We start from the raw sequence: 19,467 nt of genomic DNA on the forward strand, positions 1-19,467 counted from the left end.
TATTGCCAGCTCTAGTTCTTGGAGTTTTTCAGGTGTTCTAAGAGATCGACAGTTAATAGTTGCTATGTGGATGTCATTTACTTTGTTTTTCATGTTAGTGTTATTTTTCATGTTAGTGTTATTTTTTTCCTTTAGAGGGTCGTGGTCATTTTTCCCCACGATGACCAGTCGGCTTGGGGAAGTATTTTGTTTTGTTATTTTATGTTGGTTCATGTTGAGCTGTTTATTTTTCCGTTTACCGACAGTTAATTGTTATTCTTTGTTAGTTGTTGTCTTAGCGGGAAAAGACGAAAGAGAATTAGCTCTAATCCTCATTACGTCGAAAGCATTTGGTCTATTGTTAATCGGCGGCATTAGAGTTTGTTGTTTCCTTGGTTGAGCATTGTTTTGTGGGGATGATGACGTTTCTCTTTTGCGCTTTTCCTTATTTATGTTAGTATTTTTTTCTTTTACTACTAGTTTGTCAAATTTCAGGTACGCGATATTTCCCTTTTCTCTCTCCTCTTTTAGCTGCGCCTGCAACGTTTTCCTTTTCTCTATTACTTCCTTTGTGTAGTCTTCTGTAACATATACATTTTTGAAGTTTTTCTTCTTTCCCATAACTTCATTCTTCTTCCATTCGCTCGTAAAGGAAATCAGAATTGGTCTTGGTTTTCCAGAAGACTTTCCCTTTCCTAGGCGATATATTTTGTTTATCTCATGTTCTTGTAATTGTATGTCAAGGTCAGTTTTGAAAATATGTATTGTATTTTGTATTAATTCTTGTGTAGACCTTTCGCCTTCATTTACTCCAAACATTATCAAATTGTTTTGCTTCTTTCCTCTTTTTAAACTTTCTACTTCCTTTTCGAGATTTTCTACTTTTATTTTTAAGTTTCTATTTTCTGTTATAATAGGTTGAAGTTTTTCGTCTAATCTCTCCATTATATTATTTGTTATCGAATCTTTCAATTCTATTGTTTGGTTCAAGATTTCATTCTTCATTTTATCAAACAATAGTTGAAACTGATCTTCCATTCTTGTAAACTAAATCTGCGTGTTATGGAACGTAATTAGTGGTAGTTTTTATTTACTTGCTCTGGCAACACTAGTTAGCTGTTGCTGTGACAAGTGTCAATGTCATTGATCTTTTGTCTATGCTCAATATGATTGGTGAATTTCTAACCTCTAATTATCACTTTTTGGAGATACTTTTGTTGAAATTCGAGAACTTACGTGATATTGTGTGAAATCGGTAGTTCCACTACACGGACGACACTTCGATTTGTGTTTTGTGACGTCGCAGTCTCAAGAACAGTGTACGAAATTATTTTTTAGCACTCAATATTACGGAGCTACACAATTACGATGCTTACAGTATGACAGCCGGAAACGGAGCTTTAAAATAATATACATTGAAATAAATAACTAACCTAAACATAAACTAAACTATATTATTAAAAGGAGTTTTTTTTTAATAATATATTTTTAGGCAAGGTTCCGAAGATACTGGCAGCGTTCCCCCTTTCAATCGCTAGACTAATTCTTTGTCCGAGGTAGCGGCCAGATCTTCGGTCTCCTGTGATGTCGACTAACCTTTTTGATATTTCTTTAAAAAGCCTTAAAGCGCTAGGACCGTATACGTATATATAATCTAAAAATCTTACCTTTATACCATACGAAATTGATCATAAAATCAAAGCCTAGACATTACTAAGGCTCGACGATTGTGTTAAAAATGCCTTTGTAATACTCCCCTTGTGAAATTTGAATCTATCCCAACATATTTCACAGTTTAGGTGCAGTTTTAGTACAAACAACTCCACTCAAAGGAAAAATACAAAGAAAATCACAAACTTTCGGTCATTTTATTCGTAAGATGAGGTATTTGCGTACCGAGTTACCAAAAAGGGTCTCGAACTATAAAATTTTCGCTTTGCACTTTATTTGAACAGCCATTTTACAGAACTATGATAAATTCACTTTGAGAGTTCTATGTACTGACTTCTTCACTTATGTACACGTGCTCAGTTATATGTGTAAGTATTGTATAATTGGTTTTTACATGTTTGAGTGTGAAATCCTGTAATGGAATATTTGACAAACAATTTCAGCGTATTAAGACATTAAACCTTCAGCATTGAGCGACAATAATCGAGCGCTTATTTGATTTGTTGCATATATAAAATAAAAATAAATAAACACTACAACCTCTGAAAACTAAAAACTCTAAAGACTTAAGTCTTGGTCTGAGATTTCTGAATGTTTCATGATCATTTTTAAATATATGTGCACTGTGCACACGCCGTCGACTTTTTGGGTCTAAGACATGTCGGTTTCCTCACGATGTTTTCCTTCACCGTTCGAGCAAATGTTAAATGCGCACATAGAAAGATTGTCCATTGCACAGCTGGGAATCGAACCTACGACCTCAGGTATGAGAGTCGCACGCTGAAGCCACTAGGCCAACTCTGCTCTTTGTTGCATATATAACGACTGCTGAAATGTTTTAACAACAAGAAAAATTATATGTCATTATTGTGTTTGTGTGTGTGCAATACAACACAGTGACACTGTACAATAAATAATGCTTTGAAGCAGTGTTTCTGAGCATAAAACATGAGGTGCTTAAGTGCAGTCGTCGTCTGAAATCTTTTTACCAATACAAAGCTGAACAAATCGTTATCGAAATATTCTAGAAATGGCACTATTAGGTAAACGCATTCACATCTTGCCGGCGCTTTGTACAATGCGAATGAACAAAGCATCTATAGACGGCTCATTGGTCTAGTGGTTAGTACCCCTGACTGCGAATCCATTGGTCCCGGGTTCGATCCCTGGCTGAGACAAACATCGATGTGATGAGCATTTGGTGTTGTCTTGGGTGTTTAAATATGTTTTATATGTCTATCTATCTATAAAGAGTGGTTAGTATCTCAAAACCTATTGAAGAATATAAAATAGAAAATAACTTATTATAATTGAATTTATATTTACTCGTGTCCCAAATGCTTTGTATTTTTAAAATCATACAAGCACTAGTATAGTCTCAAAAGTACAAAAAGTGGTGTAATATCACACGATAAAAAAATTCTAATGTTATTCAGCCCAGCAACATTGTAAAAGCAATAAAAATCGACTTTCCAAAAGTGTGCTGGTGACTAGAAAATGTGAACAATAAAATATAGTGAATTTGGAATCCAGATTGGCAGATTCGATCCGACGTGGTTGTTTTGTATATCTACGACCGAGTTGCTTAAAGAAAATATCGCAAAAAGTCGAGGTAAATACGTGCAAATTACTATAAAGAGCATTAATTGCAGTGTCATTTGTACTGTCACACTATTGAAGGAGCATTTATTGCTGTGCAATTTCGGAATTCTTTATATTTCCTATATTAAATAAAATCATATAAAATAATCATCTTTACACTAAATTGGAAGAAAGCGTACCATAAGAAAATAAGTTAAACATTAATGGTTAGTACATCCACTCGTCACAAGAGGGCAGTTTCACCAAGAATAAAAAATATCGTACTAAGAACTTAAGTAAATTAAGTACTTTGAAACAAATACCCAAAATGGAACCCCAATTAAAAATTCTCTTAGAAAAAATGGAGGAAATGAAACAATCTTTCAAAGAACAAAATGAAGAACTGGCTGAAAAATTCACGAAAAGCCTCTTAAACACTATAGACGAGAAACTTAGTCCTGTTATAGCCGAGAACCAGAAACTAAAAGAAGAAGTGAAAATCTTTCAAACGCGCGTGCAAAACTTGGAAAGAGAAGCAAGAAAGAACAATGTAATACTACATGGCATTGCAGAAACGGAAAAAAACACAGCTGAACTCTGGAAAAACGCAATAGATGTACTAAACGAAACAGCACGAAGAAGCGAAGGGGTGCGCCAGTGGGACCATTGGGAGATAAGTAATCTAAGAAGACTTGGCAAGAAAATTGGAAACAAAATAAGACCAATCCTGGTTACTCTTTCTTTAACATGGCGTAAATACGAACTCTTAAAAAATAATAAAAACTTCCCTCCAAATATATATGCGACGGAAGACTATCCTAAAGATGTCATCTTAAAAAGAAAGGGTCTAAAGCAAAAGAAAGAACAGGAAGAGAAAAATGGAAAAATCGCCTTTATAAGGTATGATAAGCTGATAGTAAAGGAGAAAGAATCGACATACTCTAAAAGGAAACGCTCACAATCCAAATCACCATCTGAAAATAAACAGCAACACAAGAATGACATAACGGCTCCGAAGAAAGTAAACAAAACATATAATATATTTCGTTCCAGAGCAAATTCAACGTCGGGACTTGGAGAACATAACAACAAATAACAATTACCACGCAAACAAAATACTCCCCAATCCGGCTGGTCCCCGTGGGGAAAGCGACCACCACCCTCCATTACATCAGAAAAATAAAGAAGAAGACATTAATAAGGACAACAATAAAAGTAAACAAAGGCGCTCCATGTTACAAAAATTAATATTATGCACATTCAACGTTAGATCTCTATCATCCAAAACAAGACAATTAGAACTCAACTATGCACTAAGAGAAATCAATTGGGATGTTATAGGGTTAGCCGAAATAAAAAGGATGGGTTGTAGTATTGAAGAATATGAAGATTACATCTTCTGCTACATTGGGGAAACGTAAGGACTTCATGGAGTAGGATTTTTGATAAAAAAGCATTTCAAAAATAATATTGTAAACTTTACGGGGATTTCAGAAAGAGTGGCATTCATAAAATTAAAGTTTAAAAACTTGTCATTAACACTTATTCAAGTCTATGCTCCCACAGAAAGTGCAGCCGAAGAAGAAATCCATAGGTTTTACGAAGATCTTAGGAGAGCTCATGAGTCAGCTGACAAAAACGTAGTCGTAATGGGAGACTTTAATGCCAAAGTAGGGATGCCGGGTCCTTACGAAAGAGGAATAATGGGCAAATATGGTTATGGTACAAGAAATCTAAGGGGTGAACGCCTTATACAATATGCCAATGAGTATAAGCTATCAGTGCTGAACACATTCTTCAAGAAAAAACAATCACGCAAATGGACATGGGTATCTCCTGACCAAAGAACAAAAAACGAAATTGATTTCATACTGAGCAATAATCCAAAATCTATAACCAATATGGAAATATTAGGAAATGTTAACTTCCCATCAGACCACAGAATGCTGAGATGTTGCCTGACCCTAACATCCCCAAAGATGAGTCGAAGATCATTTCAAAAAACAGTAAGCTCACTTAAGACTAGGGCAGAAATAACAGAATATATCCGAAACCTTGAGGAGAATTCGAAAGCATTACATGATAGTTTGGAGAACAAAATAAACATACAAAAACTTAACGATAACATAGAAGAAATAATTTCAACAAGTCTTAAATTAGAAAACAAAACAAACAACAAAAACAAACAAAAAATACTTAAAAAAGATACATTGGAACTAATTTCAAAGCGCCGAGAACTAACTTCTATAAAAAATAAAACTGTAGTTACAAAAGCTCAAATAAAAAACATCTGGAAACAAACCTACAAAGCAATCAGAGAAGACTACGCCACGTACAGGAAAACAATAATCGAGGAAAACCTAGCAACGTCCAGAAGCGCAAAGCGAGCATACAAAGAATTAAATACACACAAAACATGGATTCAGAGCCTAAGAAACAGTCAGAAGAAAGCAATAAATAGGGAAGACATCCTAGAGCTTGCAACCAACTTTTACCAAGAACTTTACAAAAAACAACCAGAAATCACAAAAATTGAAGAAGACAACGTATATCCGAGAACGACTCATCAGGAGCATATAGATATGGATACAACGATCATGCCTATAAGTAAAGTCGAAATATTGCATCACATAAAAACCCTTAAGTCAGGAAAAAGCCCGGGGCCAGATAACATAACCAACGAGGCCCTGAAATTTGGAGCACCTATCCTAGTTACATATCTGACAATACTTTTTAACATGGTAATAGAACGAGAGGAAGTTCCAAAACAATGGCGCCAATCAAATATAGTATTGCTGTACAAAAAAGGCAACCCATTAGACATTGTGAACTACAGGCCAATCAGTTTGGTATCCGTAATATATAAATTGTTTTCATCAATAATACTAAGCAGAATATCAACAAAAATTGACAATAACCAACCAGTAGAGCAAGCAGGCTTCCGCCCAGGATATTCTACTATCGACCACATCCACACTATCGAACAAATCATCGAAAAATACAATGAATTTAACAAACCACTCTACATAGCTTTTGTAGACTATTCGAAAGCGTTCGACAGTATAACGCATACATCCATATGGAAAGCGCTTAAAAATAATAAAGTAAATGAAAAATATATAAATATATTACAGAACATATACAGCAATAGTGTTGGTAGAATAAAGCTAGAAAACAAAGGCCGAGAAATTCGAATTGAAAGAGGTGTAAGACAGGGTGACCCACTTTCCCCAAAATTATTTATAGCAGTCCTCAAAGATGTATTCAAAGGTATAGAATGGAATAATAACGGCCTCTGGATACGAAACAAACATCTTACTCACCTTAGATTCGCAGACGACATAGCCGTCTTCAGTGACACCGCTACAAAATTAGAAAAAATGCTTCAAACATTAGACAGGGAAAGTCAAAAAGTCGGGCTTTACATGAATACCACAAAAACAAGAATCTTATCCAACAGTGTGTGCCAGCCAATCAGAGTCGACAGTAAACCTATAGAATATGTTAACAACTATGTATATTTAGGAAAACAAGTATCTTTCGATAAGAACAGCAGTGAAAACGAAGTAGATAGAAGAATAAACGTGACTTGGAAGAAATACTGGACCCACAAGGAAATTCTGAAAGGAAACTACAGTCTACAACACAAGAAGATAATGATGGATTCAAATATTTTACCTTGTCTTACATACGCAAGTCAAACGTGGGTTATCAGCAAGAAAACAACTAGAAAAATCCTGTCTTGCCAGCATGCAATGGAAAGAAGCATCCTAAAGTTAAGGAGAATAAACAAAATAAAAAATGTTGAAATCCGTAAAAAAACCAAACTTACAGATGCACTTGAACAAGCTCTAAGGCTAAAATGGAAATGGGCAGGTCATATTGCTAGAGCGCGGGATAAAAGATGGACACTAGAAATAACAAAATGGACTGGACCTACTGGAAAGAGACGTATAGGACGACCAAGGGAAAGATGGACAGATGACATTGTAGAACTGGCCGGGGAAAACTGGATGGATGTTGCGCAAAACAAAGAAAAATGGAAAATTATGGAGGAGGCTTTTACCCTAAAAGGGGCCATACAAAAACCAGATATAAAAAAATAATAAATAAAATCTAACTTAAATTTTGTTAAAACTTACTAACTAAACTAATACTAATAAAATATTAAGGAATATAAACTAACAATTGCTGTATGTATGGATTAAATAAAGCTTTAATAATAATAATAATAATCTATCTATAATATGTATGTATAGTCGTTGCCTAGTACCCATAACACAAGCTTCACCAGCTTAGCATGGGACTAGGTCAATTGGTGTGAATTGTCTAATCAAATTATTATTATTATTATTATCTAATATCGAAATATCTTTAATAAATTCATCTTATAGTGACAACTCCGTTAGAAGGTCGATCATCATGGCTCCTTTAATTTTGGATGCCGCGCTTCCGAACAATGACTTGGTGCTCTGAGCAAACGATTGTCTAAGATTCTTCAACCAAGACGTGCGTTTGCGGCCAGGTCTCGTTCTAGCCTTGAATAATTAGTTGAAGGAGTTCATACTTTTTGGTGTTAAGTAAAACGTGTCTGCAAAGCACTTCTTTGTTCTTCTGCATTCTGACCAGCGCGGTTGTATGTCATATGTGGTCTGTCCAAGATACTTTAATAAAAGCATAAGTGATTTTTTTGACATTCTTAGACAATTATCTGCTTATGCATGTGTTACGCGACCTAACGCGTTTTTCTAATGGACCAGTAGATGCTGTAGTTTTAATTGTTGTCAGTGTTCTATGAAATACGTCGTCCTTTTTTGTTTATGGTTCGTCACGATGTTTTCCTTTGCCCGTAAATGCTCATATAGAACTCCATTCCACAGCTGGGGTTCGATCGTACGACCAGGGGTTCAGGGATGAATGTCGCAGGCTCCAAATGCCCTTCTTAAATAGTATTAGTGTTATTAAATGGTATATCAAACTATTGACTTAATTAAATTTTTCAAGTTATTATTATATTAAAGTAGGACTGCTTATTAAATTATTCATTAAGTACAAAAATAGTTACACATACCGTATCAGAACGTAGCAATGCAAAAAGTTGAAAAATTTATATTTGTATGAGAAACATACCTGTGTTCTTTTTGTAAGAACAAATATGCATTTGTCAATAAATCACATATCACCCACATAATTCAAACCTTATAGGAGAAATTCATATTCTACTATATAAAAACCTACCTCCGTATTAACGCGAAGAGGTCCATGACTCTACGCCATTTACGTCTTTAAAATTTTAACCCAGCCTCCGTTTGCGAACACGATTGAGCACTGTGGTGTAAGATATAAGATGTAGCGAACTTTTTTTGTTTAATCCATAAGTTTATGTTTTGTAGAGTAGATCACAGAACACACAATACAAAGGCACAAGGGGAATATTCGGATTTATATATTGCTTATGATATGGCAAAATGCGTTTCGTATGATATAAAATATTATATGTAATGCCTTTCTTGAGCTTACTTCCCTCTTTAAGCAAAGGATTTAGTACGTATTTAAGGAAAAGCTTTAGAGATTTGTATTTTTTTTTTAATTTGTCTTTATAACAGTATATTTGTTATTCTGAATATTACTTAAATAGCAGTAACAATTTAGCTTTATCTTTGATATATTAAGTATTAATTGTCTTTTGTTTAATATGAATGTTAAATTTTAGTTTTTTTATTTATTTATTTTGTCTATTAATCTACTTATGTGTCCTGTTTCATATATATTGTGAATCTATATAATCTATTTTGGTTTTGTTTATTGTCTAAGTGTTTTGTTTAATAATATTTATGTTAGCTGTATGATTGTATGTGGAACCAGCTGAAGTATTTCCGAACCATTTCGACTTAGGGTCCTTCAAGAAAAGAGCGCACCAATTCTTGAAAGGCCGGCAACGCACTTAAGAGCCTTCTGGCAATGTGACTGTCCGTGGTCGTATCACTTAACATCATGTGAGCCTTCTGCCCGTTTGCCTCCTATTACTTAAAAAATAAAAAAAAATATTAAAAGAATATGGGCAACGGTGGTATAAAATCTGTGTTCGTAGTTAAATCTCTTAACGATCTTCACTTATACCACACTGAATCTGGAATGTAGAAGGCTGCTAAATTTAGCCGGGACAACTAGCGTTCCCTTTTAAAGATTATCGCCACTTTATGCCCAGATACATATTGCTATCATGCTTTTTGTTCATCTTGGATATCTATTACAGTTAGCGGAATATTTTATTTGAATTCCAATCGGATTACTGAAGCATTTAGACGGAAATATAGTGCTAATATTCCATATAATAATGGTTTATTATTTTTTTATGAATCCCATATGTAATACCTATATATAAATTAACAAACAGCTGTCTGTCGATGTACTTAAAGTTCCAACAGATTTTTGTAAGGCTTTCGCCAATTCCGAAGTTTTATGTAAGTTGACAGAAATATAACAAATATTGTTGAAGAAGTCATTAAAAATCTTGTCAAGGTCGAAACCTAAGCGACCAGGAATTGATTTTGAATATCATAAATATCTCTTGACTGAGACAATTAATCTCTTATTTACGAAAGTACGCACAACACTGATCGACTAACACGAATGGTGTTTTGAATGAAATAAAGTATTCCATAGTACAGTTGCTAATGTCTGCTAACTTATATATATATATATATATATATATATATGTGTAATGTTACAGGAGTTTGAGTTTGAGCTTTTGTATTTTATTCATAACAGTTATGAATAGTACATTAGCTTAATACAAACAGTTATAGAACCTTAAATACTTGGTCTGAGATTTGTGTATGTTTAGTTTTTTGTTCTAAATAGGCAAGTGGTTGTCAGCCATCTGTGCCTGACACACACAGTCTCTTTTTAATTCTAAGGCAAGCATGCCGGTTTCCTTGCGATGTTTTTTGTCACCACATAATCAAAAGTTCATTGGTATTTCAACCCCAGCCGGGGTTCGAATCTGCGACCTCAGGGATGAGAGTCGCACTGAGGCCAACACTGCTCTGCAATATAGATAAATGTGTAACTAATTATCATTTTATGGTTACTATATTTTATACAAATGATCCATAAAGAAAATGTACTGAGAGAAAATATACACAACGATTTCAAGACATTTGTATTTGGAAAATACGATATAATTGGTTAGTTTCCGCAGACAAGATTAATGAGAACATCTGAGCGCTGCACCTGGGTATGATAGCAACTTTTATTTTCTTATTTCTGTACTTGACTGTTTGATATATTTGCTCTGTGGAAAACATTGAAAACTTAGCTACATTTATCAAGGGTTTTCTCTATCCGAGGGTTTAATTTTTTCACCTTTGAGATATAGTCGATACATGACAGTCAGCATAGAGACATTGACATTCTCATTTGACAGACACATGACATATTGACATATGTCATTTGAGTTAAAAGTAATTGTTCTATGGTAGGACTTAACAAACAGATTAGGGTAAAAACCTTTCACCGGGGAAGGACCTTTACTTCGCACCTTCGGCCCAAGCCGAGGTCCGAGTCTCGCAGGATACGCCCCTGCGCTAGTCTGGAAAAACGCCCATTCCAGCTGAGCTACGCTCGCCAAAAGAGCCCGAGCTGAGCTATAAAGGCCCTTAAGGCCAACAGCGAGATTCCATTAAAATGACCCAATATGTCTCGTGTTCCTCAAATGCTCATTGCATACAGAATCTTCATGGGAACATTGAATTTGAATTCACCTCAAAAATCGCTTCTTTAACCATTACTTCGGTTTTGAAACTAAAACATAGAGCCAAGTGTACTTTGTGGGTTATTAATAATAAAATATATATTTGACTGTAATAAAATAATAACTATGATACCCTATGGTATCCTATTTCACCTGACGACAGTCCCCTTTTCATAAGTTTTCATATACATATATATAGCTTAGTACAGGATCACGCACGTTCAATATTTTCATACTAACGACAAAATATCCCGTTTGTTGGGGGGTCTAAAAATTGTTTGTGTCCCCGGGGGCCGTTTGGACCTGGGATCCTGCAGGTGGCATGATATATGGGTACATTGCACCAGTTTTATTACGCGTGAACTTTATTTCGTTGCGGGCTATGGGTTTGTTTGTCTTATTTATCGCACTATAAATAATACATAAAACCTTTTGAGATAAGTTGTCAACGGTATATAGTTGCAATATTTGTATTAAAAGGCTTTCACAAAGTTTAATCGACTCAGTGAATATGTTTTACATTGTGATTATTTATTATGTTTCGATCAAGTCTGAATAAACAAATATACAGTATTCACAATTTTCTTAAACTACATAGTAATAATAAAGTTATATTTCAATTACTGAAGCGTGAAATCTATGTTTTGTTAATTGAAATATATAATTTTTAATTAATAAAAAAAATGGGGAAATTTATGTAGCCGTGGAACACAAATAGGTCACAATTTCTCGAAGCGTCGATTCATTACAATACTATAATAATATAGCCACTTTAATTTAATACTGTTAAAGATTACATATAAAATGGGTGTTAGTTTCTTTGTGTTCTGCAGTATGGAGTTCTTTTGGGTAAAGCCCTCCTCCTGAACTTTCCATTGGGATCTATTCTTAGCTTCCTTCGGCCATTTCTCCCCAGAATCCGTAACCATGTTATGCGGTGGTCTTCCCACGTTTCTCTTTCTGGAGGTCCAGTTTCCTCCAGTGTGGCTTCGGCGGACTATCTTTAATCTGTACACCTTGCAATAAAGCCTGCCCATTTCCATTTCAGCTGCAATACTGATAATACTTAAAAACAAAATTAACTCTTTGAATTAATGATGATGATTATTATTTAATATACTGTCTTGGCATTTTACGTATGTCAATTAACATTAAACATCTAAACTTATGTTAAGAACAGGTCTGTTATTAAAAACCCATTATGGCGGTTTGGTATATTCAATTTGTAGACAATTTTGAGATGTCAAAAATCAATATGTGTTCAATCAAGTGTTCTTATTGTTACATGTTAAGACATTACACGAGTCTTTGTATTTTGAGTAAATTTTTCATCTAGTATATAAAATTCTCGTGTCACAATGTTCGTTCCCATACTCTTCTAAAACGGCTCGAGCGATTCTTATGAATTTTTATGCATATTCATTACCCCCCTAAATTTTTATTTTTTAGACAAAACTTTTTGTTTTTATTTTTTTATGATATACAAAAATACATACAACCCTTAATGGTCACCGCTCTACGATCAACCCCTATTTTTTATTATAGTAGATAGTTATTTTTATTGAACTAAAAAATGTTTCCTAGTAATATACATGGCAAAACGAAGTTTGCCATAATAAATAAAAAAACTTACAAGTTAAAATATCGTAGGTGCCTTATTTATATAGTTTCCCGAAACGTTTCTAAGCTTAAACACACAGTCATTTATCCAAGGGGCCATTGGGACGCAGGTGTGAAACCCCTCTTTACTCCTGTTTTAGATATTGAGACTTGGACAGTGGAAATTATTAATGAGTCTGTTGTAAGCTGTATTGTTTTCCGTTGGAAAATGGTATATGTCTAACAATTTATAAATGTTTTAAGCAAGGAATAGGTTTTAAATGATTTGTATTGTAAAAACCTTAAACTCATAGATTTACAGTTACTTTATTGATGACTGGACTCGATTTGTTCTAGCTATCTTAATATATATAAATTACGTGTCACGTTGTTTGTCCGCTATGAACTCCGAAACTACCGAACCGATTACAATCAAATTTGCACACCGTGTGTAGCTTATATCTCAATTTAGCAGTATTATTTTATTGCAAATATTTGTTTATTATTTGATACAATTCTAACAGATGTTAAATGTTAAAAGTTCCAAGTATCAACGTTTCACATAAGTTCTCCTACCGTTTCCCTTGAATAGTTTACTACTATGTAATATAACAAAAACCTTAGCCACAGCAATGCTTGGCCGGTCTGCTAGTATTATATATAGCCTCGCAGAGCAGTGTTGGCCTAGTAGCTTCAGCGTGCGACTCTCATCCGTAGGTTAGATCATCGGCTGAGCACTAATTGACTGTATGTAGGGTAAAAGCCGGATAGTTGCCTCGGTGGGATACATGCCCCGGTGTTTAAAAAACTATGTTAAGATTATAATTTGTATTGGCGCTTTACTACAATAAGTAGTGACTGCCCTTCAGGCCTAAATGCCACGTAAGCCATCGGAATAGGCCCAAGTGTTTTGTACGTGTAAGCAAAAATCTTCCGCGCCGAAACTTTGACGGGCGTTATATTTATATTGGTAAGTAATTTCTATTGAATATTTTTATTACTGATCGTGGTTTCAGTCAACTTTTTGTTTCTTTGCATGCATTAGAGTTTAAATTACACTGTTTATCATGTTTTATTGCTAAATAATTTTTATTTATTTCGCAAATAAAAAGGGCAAGTATCCGCATCAAAAAGGATAGTCGCCCTGCTTACTGTCGCGGATAGTTGCCCCTAGAGTGACTAAACATTTCTTAACAAGCAAAGACGGATTTTATTTTTTTGCTGTTTTTTTGGTGTTTATTCGAATTTACTTTGTCTCTAACTTGTTGTAAATTAAATATATATCTACTTCACAGTTTTATATATTTATTATAGATAAGCAAAATGCATCATCAACATCAACTGGACAGAAGATAGCTTAACACTTGCCTTCGAAAAATTGAGACCAAGTTGGGATTAAAGCACAACTTTATTAATGAGAGTAAAATGGCTGGACCTCAATGGCTAAAATCCTGATATAACTTTGAGACAAGCTGAGGGTTTATCAATTGAAAGAGCGAAGGGTCTCAACAGAACAGAAGTTGCAAATTTTTTTCAAACTCTTGACAACTATTTTAACTGAGAATAATTTTCTGGATAAGCCAGATAAAATATTTAACATGGATGAAAGCGGTGTCCAACTCAATAATAAAATTGGTAAAGTATTAACTAAGAAAGGTGCTAAAGCAGTTAAATCAGTTACTTCCGGTGAAAAAGGAGAAAAATTACTGTTGTTTCTTAATAATTCAAATTGTACTTAATAAAATATCTCAGTAAATTATAAAGACTGTTAAATAAATAATAAAGATTACTCTAATTGATATAAATTTATTTCTATCCAAAATAAAAACGCACGAGGCAAGTATCCCCCGAAGCATTTTCTACGCTAGGCTACTATCCGCCATAGTAGGCAACTATCCCTTTTCTGAGAGGTGAAATAAAACAGTATTTATTCAAAACCATTGTTAATTATGTATACGAAAATAGGCTTTTATAGAAGATAAAAGACCAATGTTGCGAGATACATACTAAATAATTTTCAGCAAGTTCATATTTAAAAAATATAAAGCTTTTTCGAAAAGTGGGGCAACTATCCGGCTTTTCCCCTATATGTGCGCATTCAACATTCGCTCGAACAGTGAAGGAATGCCATAGACCCAAAAAGGCGACAGCGTGTGTCAGGCACAGGAGGCTGATTACTTGCCCTGATTGACAAATGATAATGACACTGATGCAGAAATCTGAGGCCCAGACCTAAGCGACACATTTTACAAAATAGTTTGAGAGCGATACATCCAAAACTAACTTACCGTTTTTAGAAATAAAGGTTCTGTAGTATTAGCTGTATTGAATATGGTTTTATGTAAAATGACTGAAGTAATATCGACTTCACGTGAGGGTTGCAACAAATTCACGAAATCCACACGGGCGAATTTGCGGGGAGGGCCGGTACTAATAGACATAACTTATGTTTATTCATATTAAAGATTTGATTTAGAGAATATTTATTAACACAAAACATAAATCTTCTTTTTGATAATTTTTCTTCTGCCTCGTCATTTGCTACTACTTTTATATTATTAATTGTGATTCAATTAACCCTTGGATTAGCGTTTCCATTTTTATTTATAAATATTATTGTTTATTTTTTTTGTTTCTGTTTTATCTTTAGATTTTAACTTAGTTATATGTAGTGTTATATGTTATTTTGAGTTTTTGTTAATTATTTATGCACTTCTTGTACTCTACCCTCTGTGGGTGTTTCTTTTTCTATTGTTCCATATTAGGGTTGCCTGGAAGAAATTGCTTGTTAGCGATAAGGCCTAATAGCTTATGTAACCCGTTTTTTTTGTATGTATGTTTTTGTATAAGGTAACTAAGTGTAAATAAATAAACAGAAGTAATATACAAGAAATATATTCCAGTACACAGCGTTAATTTGGTGAGACCAAATTCGGTACACTCGATATTAATACACGCAAGCCTGGGATGAGAATATATATACTCCAGATCCTTATTCCCATTTGAAATAACCCGTAAAAAACCGATTTAGTCACCACATCATTAGCTCCTAACACCAGATCCAACTTGCTTCAAAATCAGCTCATAAATAATGGCTTCTTAGACACTTTATCGATCAAATATAACGAGCTCCAAACCTTGTTAACTCAAGTCTTACCCGACCGTTACGGCGAGTACTGAAGCAGGTGTCTTTAAATATTCTTACAATTTGACACATTTAATTTTGTGTGACTTTAAAGTCTAGTAGTTTTATGCCAACCGTATAAGCTGTATTTTATTTATGAAGACCTACAATAATAACAGCTATTTTGTACTTACTAACAGGACAGTAAAAACGTTTCTGACGTATAGGAGTCCTACTTTGACATTTATTACTACCAAAAACACACACACACACAAAATAACAATAATTAAATAAAAAGTATGAGAGATATCAATTTTATTTTCTTTTCCCATTCGGTTTGTTTTAAGTGTGTAATGCGTGTGTGCTGTGGCTCTAATTGGCCCTGGCATTATGCTGAGGAGCAGAATGTTCAACAGCGCTGGCCATTCTGCCAGGGACCACAGCAGCTAGTTTGCGCCTCAGTCGCAAAAAAAGAAAGAAAAGGAATGAAATAATAGTAGAAGTAACTAGTAGAAATTTTTTTTTAGTAAAAGTTAGCAATGTAAGTAATGAAGTCTTGTGTAAAGATGTATAGGCGGAGAGACCGTTGGTTGTGGGATCCAAAAAATGTTCGAAACAAGAAACTTTCAGCGCTCTCTGTCCTTGCAATTGGCACTGGCTTTCTACTGTCCTTCTAGATGTACCTAAGTTGAGCTGGTCTTCGACTACTACACCTCCTTAAGCTTCCTCTGCCACCCGATCTTGGCACGCCTACTCTAAAAGCTATTAATATACATTCTTAATTTACACATACATTTTACATTAACATAGTATTAATTTTGTTTTAAGTATATATTTTACAAATTTAGTAACTACTAAAAATTTGTTTTCGAAAACTAAAAGAACAACCATACTTTGAAAAGTGGTACTTAAAGTTATGAACTTGTGGTTGTAAATTACACTAGCTCAAAATGCTAGTCATTTTGCGATTACATAATCCACGATTTCGTTAATATTAAATAAGTAATGTGTAATATATTATGGCATATGTATATCTAAAACAGATGAAAAATACATCGGTAGTTGCCTGTTATAAGTACAGTCAGCTATTTCGTAAGAGAACTTCATTGCCTAATTAATCTCTCTTTAATTTAGTTCAGTTACTTTTGTGAATATTATTAAATATCTTCTATATCAACCACACGTTAGACTCGACACCTTGTTATCTACACTAATATTATAAAGTGGAAGAGAGTGGAGGATTTGATTGTTTGTTTTAAAAAAATCATACAACATTAGATAACTGCATTATCCCTGATACACATAAGCTATCCATATGAAAACTTCGATTATAAAAAATCCAAATAAAAATCCCTATATCGATTAAGCTGCGGAAACTATTGATAATAGAGCGACAGTTTTATAGAAGACATCAAATACAAAAAAGTCATATACATTTGAAGAAAACACTTTTTTACCGGATTGAACATAACTTCAATCCGGTAAAAAAGTGTTTTCTTTAAATGTGTAGAAGTTATGTCAATAAAAGACAATACTAAGTCATATATTAGTCAACATATTTAATAAAATATACCATGCGAAATCGGGACTGAATGCTAGTATGTAATTAATAAAATAATTATACTAAATATATCTTAGAAACATTGTACTTATTCATAAAATTTATTTCAATACGCAATAAACGCACCATTAACACACAAAAGTACCAAAATTAAGTATATTTACAATAGTCCATTTACCCAAAAAGGTCGAATCCATTCTAGTTACAATCGTAATTTCTTGTTAATGTGACAACCCTAATCAAAACTGATGAATGAGATCTTCTATCTCTCTCGGATGTTTTTATTTCATTAGGTTTTTGTGAAAGGGCGATAATTCTCGATAACTGTCAATTTGCTAAGTGCTGTTTACTCTGTTCACACTTCAAACGGGATACATGTGTTCCGTGATACGTATTTAATTTAGTACAACGGATACCCGCGACTTTGCTTGAATAAAATTTATTTATTTATTAAAACTTTGTTACATCTATATAAAAATGAAAGCCGTTTTCCGTTGTCACGACATATCATGAAAACGGCTTGACCGATTTGGCCAATTCTTTTTTTATAATATTCTTTGAAGTACGAGGATAGTTCTTACGAAGAGGAAAATTAAAAAAATTGAGTGTAAAAGTCTAAAAACAACACTTTTCTATATTCCCATACATAATATACGTAATAATACTTAAAAGTCAATTTGAACTTTAATACCATATCATAAGGTTCAAGTGTGAGTGGAGGGGTTCCGGGAAGGTAAATTTTTATTTTTTGACATAATGTATTTGTTGTCCTATCAACTTTCTTTTTTTTATCTTAGCTAGACCGGTGTCCCGAATAGCAGAATAAGTATTAAAAAAAAATAAAGAATCGACTGTTAGGCGGTACGATGTTCGCCAGGCCAGCTAGTCATATATAAAAAATTATATCAGGGATGCATTGGGCGGCTTTATAACTAACAAGCGATCTCTTCCAACAAAGTAGGGTTATAAAAAGACGAAAAATAATAAATGTCTCAAATATAAGTCTTTCCTCCAATTTTGACTTTTTCCCTTTAGAGTAGAGCCTCTTAGGCCGTGGGGTTCAAGTGCACAGGCACGAATAAAAGATTTAAGTGGTCGCCTGGTAGATAGTACCGGTGACCCCAGAGCTGGTGCTTTCCTCGCTCAAAGAATAAGTATCGCAATCCAGCGAGGAAATGCTGCCAGCGTTAAAGGTACACTGACACAGTGACCAAACTTTTTAAATTTCTTTTAACTTTATATATACTCATTTTTTATTATTAATAATACTATGTATATTGTATATCTTTATATATATAATTCTTCTGTGAGTGTGTATGTCACTGAACTTCTCTCAAACGACTGGACCGATTTTGATGAAATTTTTTGTGTGTGTTCAAGGGGATCTGGGAATAGTTTAGATTCACAAATCAGCCCGGCAGGTGGCGCTGCAGTCGGTACTTTCATACTTTAATATCCTAATAGCTTGAAATATCATGCAGGACAACGTCTGTGGGGTCCACTAGTATATATATAAGGAAATAAATAATACAATTCCAAGTAACAGGAAAAATTAAAAGCACTTTTTAATCAAAAACCTTTGTTCCAGATGCAACAAAACCATGCGGCGATTTGACAAAACAAATGAATAACACAGACACCAATCCAATCATGATTGGGGAATCACCTAACAAATTCACCAACAGTAACCTTCTGGACCCTTCTAGAAGCCAGAGAAGTCTGCTAAAGAACCTACTAGAAGACAGAGGATATGTAGATCATAGGAAACGTGTGTGTGATAGTAATAAATTAGACAATACTAGTGAATATAGTGTGATTAGAAGAATTGTTTGCCGGTGCTGGAGGTTTAAGACGTTGTTATTGTTATTGTTAGTGACGATATTCGTTGATACGAGACTGCGTGTCGAGGCGAGAAGTGCAGGTAAGGTTTTTTTATATTTAGTTTTAAGAAGTAAGACACGTACTATCACAAACGGTGCTTATTAATATGCACTAATGGTGCAAAGCATATAATTGTAACAATGATTATTACTGACTGTAAAGTATATAGCTACAAAATATATGTTATTTATTCACGTTTCGTTACGTTTATACAAAAACAATATATAAACAGTATTATGTTACATACATAAAAATTTTAAGGTATCTCTTCCAGGCAACCCTAGTGTGGGAAAAACTAAAAAAACAATATGATGG

At 34.0% G+C, this 19,467-nt stretch overlaps 1 protein-coding gene across 3 annotated transcripts in view; it reads left to right on the top strand.

The window, feature by feature from the left end:
* The window catches only part of LOC125059313 (latrophilin Cirl), a 305,022-nt gene that overhangs the window by 158,086 nt on the left and 127,469 nt on the right, over positions 1-19,467 (top strand). For all 3 annotated transcript variants that reach the window (XM_047663686.1, XM_047663688.1, XM_047663687.1), the window contains exon 2: positions 18,860-19,192. In XM_047663686.1, the coding sequence (XP_047519642.1) occupies positions 18,895-19,192 (298 nt within the window). In that variant the 5' untranslated portion in view covers positions 18,860-18,894. The remainder of the gene's footprint in view (positions 1-18,859; positions 19,193-19,467) is intronic.

Source organism: Pieris napi, chromosome 19 (assembly GCF_905475465.1).
Source record: "Pieris napi chromosome 19, ilPieNapi1.2, whole genome shotgun sequence".
Taxonomy (NCBI): domain Eukaryota; kingdom Metazoa; phylum Arthropoda; class Insecta; order Lepidoptera; family Pieridae; genus Pieris; species Pieris napi.